Genomic DNA, 8,360 nt, shown 5'->3' with positions numbered 1-8,360 from the left:
ATTTCGGATGAGCCACTTTTTCTTCTTACAAAAACGGACATCTAATTTAAACATATTAAGTATCTTAATAATTTCTGATTCACACCACCATCGTCCAAATAGGATATTCATGAAGTATCATAAATAAAATCATTATATATCAAGTGAATTCTTAGCAACAAAAGTATTAAGGCCTAAGATTTAACAAGTCCATATATTACATAGTAAAATCATGTTTAAATTGGAATTTCTGATTTCTAATTAAAAGTTTTGAAAAAAACAAAAATCCAAAATCTCGGGTCCGCAATCCAATTCAAAATCTAGATTTTTTAAAATTAAATTCAAAATCCAATATTTTAATCCCTAAAATTCAATCCAAAATTGAAGATAATCAAATTTTGGTTCGCATTTTGATTATGCCTAAATTAACGCCTACCTCTTGCCGAAAGTGCACATAAAAGAAAGAATAACAGAAACAACTCATATTGTGAATATTTTAAAAAGCTAGTTCGGTATAAAGGGATAATACAAAATGATTGTGTTATGTTTGTATTTTGGTTGATATCATAGGATTAATACATATGTTTGTCAACTAACATCTTTATAAACGTGGCAAATTAGTGACCAACCATAACCCAAGTTTTAAATAAGAAAAAGCAATGAACTTGATAATGCAATTTATTGACGTGTGATACGCAATATATGTAACGGAAAGTGTACTAATACGATCAATTATTATATCATTAGTAGAAAGCGGTTGCTTAATGATTTCTTAACCAATTATTTGGTACTTTAATTTGTAGCCTCAACTATATATGTAGAGAATATTTCTGTTAGTACTCCTTACATATTTCAAAATTTAAACTTATAGAATAGAAAACTTTAAAACAACGGAATACGTTCCTTAATTTATGGCTTAGCAAGAAAACGATAGAGTGTAAATGTTGTTTATAACTTAAAATTTAAAAATGTTGTCCAACCCTTTTAATGACAATCAGTACATAATAATGTGAAGAAAAGACAACAAATAGAATCTTATTGGTGTTTAGCCCCTTAAAAAGTTAAAAAAATAACATTGATGTTAGAGATGGATTAGTAGTTACTCCATTAAGTACCAATTTTCATTAAGGTCATGCGATAAAGATGTCTTATCCACAAAAAAATAGTAATTGCGATAATGACGAGTCTTCCAGAAAATTCTATGCATTATATACTTATTTTTGGAGTTCAATAAAATAAAGACGATTAGATTTATCCTTAATCACCTAAAGAATAAAAGGACGAGGATAATTAAGATTGCGCATGCTAAGGTAAAGCCAAAAAAGATAAAATGAGAAAACTTAGTTAGGATAAATTGGATTACGTAGACTGGTATAACAAAAAGAAGATACTAACCAAAAAAAAAAAAAAAAGTATCACAAAAAGAAGATAAAAATAATTCTTCTTATTCCTATTTCAACTTTATTCTTCCTATTTTTGTTTCTCAAAAGGACAAAAAAGACTTTGACAAAGTACTAGAAGATTACTTCACTCTAAATAGTTATTTACTTACTTAGTAATTTCTCTATCCAAAATTATTTTCATCAAAAACAAAATATTGATTGGTCAACTATCTTTAAAATATAATCTCTGTTATTCTCCTCATACCCACTTGTAGAATTACCATTGATATGTTGTTGTTGTAATTTCTCTCATCCTATAGTTTGTTCTAAAATATCATTAAAAAAAGAGAAAAGAATTCATTATTCTTTTGCAAATTCACTCGTCTTGTTCTTACTAAAAAGTACTATCAACTTAAATACATCTAATAGAAATGCAGAAACCTCTTTACAATTAAGACAAAAATCTGTTTTCTAAGAATAATCCAAAATTTTTAAACAGATATTAATACTTACCAATTTAATTTTCTTACTTATCCAAACATAGTCAAATTTTATCATGATTATTCAATCAACCTTTACAAGTGTACTAATTATCCATTTCATTTTTCAAATTTCCAACTTATTCAAACTAATCCAACTACTACTACAACTCCTAGATTCTCCCTTAATCTAATTTCATCATCCTTTACATACCCCACCCCACCACCCCTGCCCGCACTCCCCACCACCCCCACCTTGATTGAAGCTGTCTTCCTCTTTTTTCTTTCTTTCCTACAGAATCCAACAGACACAAAATATATGAAAAAGAATAAAAAAATTAAACACAAAAAAAAAAAAAAAAAAGTAGTCACCATCTATTTTTCTATATATATGTCACCCACTCTCCACATCCAGCTGTATTTTATTTTGTTTTTCCCAACACTTTCTGTTTCTCTCTTTAAAACCCATAAAAATCCCAATTCTTGATTTCATCTTTTTCCCATTGAACCAATTTTCAAGAATTGAACTTTTTTTTTTCTCTAATTTTAACAAAAACCCAACATGGGTTCTTCTTTATCCTTATTGTTTTCATCCACTACTGTTAATCAGCAAAATAATATTGGTCTTGGTGATTTACCAGAGAGTTGTGTAGCATCAGTTCTTGTATATATGGACCCACCTCAGATCTGTAAATTATCTATGCTTAATAAGGCTTTTAGAGGTGCTTCTTTTGCTGATTTTGTGTGGGAATCTAAGTTGCCAATGAATTATAATTCTATTATTCAAAGGGTCCAAAATTTTCCTAACAATTTGTGTAAAAGAGATATTTATGCTAGGCTTTGTCGACCCAATTCTTTTGATGGTAGCACAAAGGTACAATTTTTATCCCTCTTATGCTAAAATCTTCATTTTAAGATATTAATTGTGTGCCCAATTTATTCAAAAGTTTCAATCTTTTTCCCCTTTTTTGATTCTCTTTGGATTTTTCTTTCTTTCTTGAAAGTAAAAAATTACATTAAATAGGAAATCAGTTGTACTAGTTTGGTTTTGGGGTGTTATTATATTAGTAGTTGTATGAAAATTTGGTAGGTAATCTAAAGGGTCATAATTTGTGTACTCAATTTATCAAAAAAATCATTAGTTTTTTGTGTCCTCTGGATCTTTTCCTGAACATACAAATTAGTACCATGAAGTAGTAAAATCTGTATTAGTTGTGTACTGAAGTGTTGTTGTTAAAGTGGTAGTATTTGTTGGAAATAATAATTCAAAGGTGTAGTAAATAATTGGTTAGGATTTGATATTTTAATTCATGTCTAGTTAGAATTTATAGTCAAATTAATATAGGAATAGGTGTTTTGTTTTGAGTTAAAGTAGGTTTTATACTATTATAAATACGGGTGCTGCTCTCTTATTTTCATATCAAGAGATAACAAGAAATATCAAGAGAGATTGTAGTAATTTAAAGGCTGTAGTAGTAGTAGTATTAACATTTGAGAAGTAATCTAAAGGCTCATAATTTCAGGGTGGAAACAATTTGTGTACCTAATTTTGCAAAACATGGTTAAATTTTTTCCTGAAAATAAAAATTACTGTACTGGTTACTAGGGAATCTGTACTAGTTTGGTATTGAGGAGTAGTTGTTAAAGTGCCAACATTAAATTTGAGTAGTAATTAAGGTTGTAGGATTAAAATTTGAGAAGTAATGTAAAGGCTGATAATTTGTTTGAGGGTGGAAAATGAGTTTGATGGTTTTATTGCTTTGTGGGATATGTGCAGAGAGTATGTTTAGATAAGAGAACTGGAAGAGTTTGTATGTCTATATCTTCAACTGGCTTGACGATAACGGGCATTGATGATAGGAGATATTGGAGTCGGATTGACACAGATGAATCAAGGTGAGGATTTGATATTGTTTTGCTTATGCTTTTGGCGATGGTAAATTGGTTGTTTGTAGGTGTGTGATTATTGATGTATGTGTTTTTAGATTGGTGATCAAATCCAATTGTTTGCCTGTTCAAGGCAATTTTTTCCAGTTAAATCCTCTCAAGAAAAGGCTCTTTTGTTTCACGATATATCTTGCCTAGCTGTGAACTCTTATTTAACATGCTTGGTTTCAAGTGTGAAAACTGTAGTTGTTTAATGTAATCTTATATTCCAGATAGAAATTGCTAATGATTACTTAGCCTTTTTAGATGTCAATTGAGTATTTGAGACTCCTATTGTTCCAGGAGTTCTTCATTCTGGAAAATGACCGACATTAGCTGAACAAACTAAACATTAGTCCACATGATTTATCTAGTAATTCCAATCAGGAAGATTCTTTAACACTAGTACGCGCATTGTACTTATACAAAAGTGCCGGAGGAGGGGTTGGAGCATAGACCGAATCATACCATTACCTCATAAAGCCTTATGAAGCCTACATATTGTTCCCGCTAGATGTGATGTAAGGTTCCTCATATTGCCTCTTAATTCACCCTAAATCAGTGAGCTTTATGGAATAATCGTGAAATTCATTTTCTATATAAGCTTTGGTGGGCAGAGTTACTTGGTACTTGTGCTGATGAGTGATGACAAGTAGCAGGTATCTGGTCTAATAGCAGAGGCCCACGTAAGCTGGTTCTATATAGGGGAAGCAGAGTCCATACCTTCTTTTTTTCCCGTAATGGTAGCATAGCAGAGAGTCTACCTTTCTTGAGATGTCTTAATCGTAATACGTTGATGACTGCTTTGAGGAAATCTTTGTTGCTCATTCTTGAAAGTAGAAGTAAAGGAGAATGAACATATAGATATATCTGTGTTTCTTGTACATTTTCTTGGTTTAATGGTGGCTAGACACTGGCATACATGAATTGCGCAATGTATTTTCTTACTGCATTGCTATAATCTTGTATAGAAAGCTTGTACATCCTTATAGAGAACACAAAATAATTTCTTTTCCTCTCCTTCCCCGCAGATTCAAGTCCGTTGCATATCTCCAACAAATCTGGTGGTTCGAAGTTGATGGAGAGGTCGATTTCCCATTCCCCGTTGGGTCCTATAGCATATTCTTCAGACTGCAAGTAGGGCGTGCCTCTCGGAGATTCGGACGCCGAGTCTGCAACTCTGAGCATGTCCATGGGTGGGATAAAAAACCAGTGCGGTTTCAGCTGTCGACATCAGACGGTCAACAAGCTACAACCCAATGTTACTTAAACGAACCTGGAATATGGAAGTACCACCATGTCGGTGACTTTGTTGTCACGGGTTTGGTAAAACAAATGAAAGTTAAATATTCGATGACTCAGATCGATTGTACACATACTAAAGGTGGACTATGCGTAGATTCTGTACTGATATGTCCAGTAGAGTTTAAACAGAGGTTGAAGCAGAATTTTTGATTTGCTGATTACCTGTCTCTCTAGAGGAAGTGTTTTAAGAGTTATAGTTCTAGTGCTATCCATAGTTTTTTGAGTGGTTAGTATTAAGGGATAATCATATATTAGACTGAGGTAATTGTGTAAAAATGTGAACAACGGGCATTTTATCCGTTCATTGTAATGAGTTGTTAGCTTCTGTTAACATTAGACACTTATTTTTGTGTATTTCTCATCTTTATAAGTGTCAAAGAAACAACATTGGATCAGCTTTACTGAAGAAGAGTGCTACGTTTTTGTGTTGATACTTCCTGGACTTATAATTTTGCAGGTCAGTATCCAGTAGCTCAATAGGTTAAAAGTGGTTCTGGTCCTTCTGGAACGGTGATAATAAAGAAGAAATATTTATTTGCACTTGATGTTGATGCTAAATAAGACTATGTGATTATGTACATGAGGATAATTTTTGTTTGATACTATACGTTGATCGGGTTATCTTGTATAAGAGAGAGTTGACAACATGTTAGAGAATGTGCCTAAAGCAGAAAGAAAGAAACGAGAGGCCGTATGGTTACACGGATAACTGGAAAAGTGAATTTATTGCCTTTTTTTTTAAATTTTTTTTTTTTTTAATCAATGTTGAATTTATTGAATTTAAATATTCTCTGATAGTAAATTCTGATTTGAAAATTCGATTTGCACTTGGAGAAAGAACTTCTCTTTCTCCGAAACTAGTCATGTTATACTACTGCATCAACAAATTACAAAGTTCAAATGTATTTTTAGTATCCTGTACACAACCGAACTGGGAAAAAACCTTGTGTCTCCCCAGAGATCTTCTTCGATGAAAATATAAAATTTAGCTAAACTATGAGTTATTTTATTCAAACTTCTAAACATAGATACAAAATTCACATGATCAAGCATGCTTGATAGCTTTCGAATATCTTCACACCCCAGTTTTGTCGTCACATTGTTTCTTGATCATATCAATAATATTCTTAGTGTTAGATAAAATCTTTACCTTCTTTCATTCATACTAATAGCACGTTTAAGAGTCTTCCTTATAGCAATTGTTTCAGTAGTCATGACTTTTCAACATATAGGATTAAGGATCTATGGGCATGAAGTAGTTTCCGAAGGCTATTCAAAGCCGCAATACCGATGGTTGTCGTTTTATCACCGATTGATGTGTAAACACTAAAATACCATTTTGGAGATTTGTTAGTTCATGCATAGCTAATTGGAGAAAGGACATTAAAATTGAAATTTAGTTCTTTCTCTTTATATATAAACCTTTTAGAATTTGTTGTGGAGTACACAGCCCACGAGTAAATACCACTGAGAGATATGGTCAAATGATTGAGATCCTGCCATTCTTAATCATAAGTCTCAAGTTCAAATTTTAAAAATTGAGAACTTCTTGTAAGAAGCAATTTATCCTGTGGCCTATTCGATGCGAATTCGACTTGGTCCTGTCAGTGAAGTTTCAAATATCAAATAGTTAAACAAGAAAACAATTTATTCCAATATTCATTTTTTTGTTTGCTTGGCTTTGTAAGTAAAAGAATAAATGTAGTAATGCAAGCAACTCTTATTCACATATTAGCCGGGATAACCCTATATTCACTTCTCTTCGTTTTTTGTTTGCCTGGCTTTGTGAGGAAGATAATAAGGCCCTGTTTGGATTGGCTTATTTTAGGTGCTTTTACGACAAAATGATTTTTGAGCACTTTTGTAGTGTTCGGGTAAAATAAAAAAGTGTTTTTAAACACTTATTTCAAAATAGTCAAAATAAGCCAAAAGCCATAAGTTATACTCTCTCCATCCCATAATAAGTGTCATTTTACCAAAAACACGCATATTAAGAAACCAATAATGAAGTGTGAAGTTTACCAAATTACCCTTTTCCTCTTGATGATTAGAGCATGCACAAGTAGTCCATCTTTTGACATTGAGAATCCAACAATCATCATTTAGAGTACTACTACTTCTTTTGCCTCTTACTAATCCTATCTTCCATAAGCCAAAACTTTCATTTCCACGTGAAATCCAAAATTTGACATTGTGAATCCAACTTTTGGCCTATGAAATTACGGCTAATATAAGAACTGCCAAATTTCAACTTAAAATATTGGAGCCAAAGTTCCATTCTGGTTTTACAAAATTTGAATTTTGTGTTCATCATTTAGCTTCCCACCAAAAATGTCTTCAACTTTACCTTGACTTTTAAACTCTCTCTTCATGTCGCAATTTGAGTAAATTTCATTCAAGATTTTATTAGAGTAGAAGAGACTAGTATTTATAGGTTGAAATAAATATAATACAATAATGAAAAAAGAAATTCCACATAATGTGAACAATTGTTGGGTTCCAAAAACTGAAAAGGAGTCAACAGTGATAGTTCCAACACGTTCACTTTAGTAGGAGTAAATGTTTCTTGAATAAAGAAACTCCCATTTTTTTTAAGGGCAAAGTTGAAAAAATTAGTTAATTTATGCGATTAATTTTAAGAATAACATTTGATTTTTTTAGAGTAAGGTGACACTTATTATGAAATAAATATTTTTCAGCCCATCAAAGTGACACTTATTATGGGGCGGAGGATAATTCCTGCACTAACTTTATAGCTTTTTAGAAGGTATAAATTTATACGAGTCAAAACAATAATAAAATGCATCCCATCAAAAGAGATGGGATATCTTCTACACTATTTTAAAAGTTGAAAAAGCATAGTGATTATTTTAGTAATTTTGATTACCTACCAAACGATCCCTAAAAGTTGAAAAAGCATAGTGATTGTTTTAGTGAGTGACAGAGTCAGAATTTTTATTAAGACAAATCAAGAGATATGAAAAAGTAAAACACGAAGTCCGTAAAAATGACACTGCACTGACGATATTCTACTTTGGGGTGTCACAAGGAAAAAAAAATTGAGTATGGGATTAGAGCTACGCTAGTAATATTGAGTATTTCTAAGAAAAAGTCACATCATAAATTGCAGCCATATAATGGTTTGTTGTTATTAGAGGCTTCTAGACGATAGTATTAATTTGGCCATTAACATCAAAGAGACTGGCTGGTGACAAATCCGTCAATAAATGAAAGATACAGCATATGAATTTGTATGACAGTACATAGGATATAGACTATTAAATGCGCT

General features: G+C 31.8%; 1 protein-coding gene across 1 annotated transcript; it reads left to right on the top strand.

Annotated features, from left to right (window-relative positions):
* The first annotated feature begins 2,258 nt into the window (after positions 1 to 2,258).
* Positions 2,259 to 5,480, top strand: LOC132030461 (F-box protein PP2-A12-like). Its single transcript, XM_059420104.1, has 3 exons — positions 2,259 to 2,714; positions 3,618 to 3,736; positions 4,798 to 5,480. Exons 1-3 carry the CDS (start codon positions 2,403 to 2,405, stop codon positions 5,219 to 5,221), a joined length of 855 nt encoding a protein of 284 aa, XP_059276087.1. The 5' UTR covers positions 2,259 to 2,402; the 3' UTR covers positions 5,222 to 5,480.
* Positions 5,481 to 8,360: the final 2,880 nt, after the last annotated feature.

This window comes from Lycium ferocissimum, chromosome 9, assembly GCF_029784015.1.
Source record: "Lycium ferocissimum isolate CSIRO_LF1 chromosome 9, AGI_CSIRO_Lferr_CH_V1, whole genome shotgun sequence".
Lineage (NCBI taxonomy): Eukaryota > Viridiplantae > Streptophyta > Magnoliopsida > Solanales > Solanaceae > Lycium > Lycium ferocissimum.
Note: the sequence above shows the minus strand (reverse complement) of the source record. Positions and strands in the feature narration are given on the sequence as shown.

What these genes read in the sequence shown, in the direction of transcription:
- LOC132030461 (XM_059420104.1), top strand. Translation starts at nt 2,403, where the DNA reads ATGGGTTCTTCTTTATCCTTATTGTTTTCATCCACTACTGTTAATCAG. An exon ending in CTTTTGATGGTAGCACAAAG is followed by an intron (nt 2,715 to 3,617) that starts GTACAATTTTTA and finishes GGATATGTGCAG; the next exon opens with AGAGTATGTTTAGATAAGAG. An exon ending in ATTGACACAGATGAATCAAG is followed by an intron (nt 3,737 to 4,797) that starts GTGAGGATTTGA and finishes CCTTCCCCGCAG; the next exon opens with ATTCAAGTCCGTTGCATATC.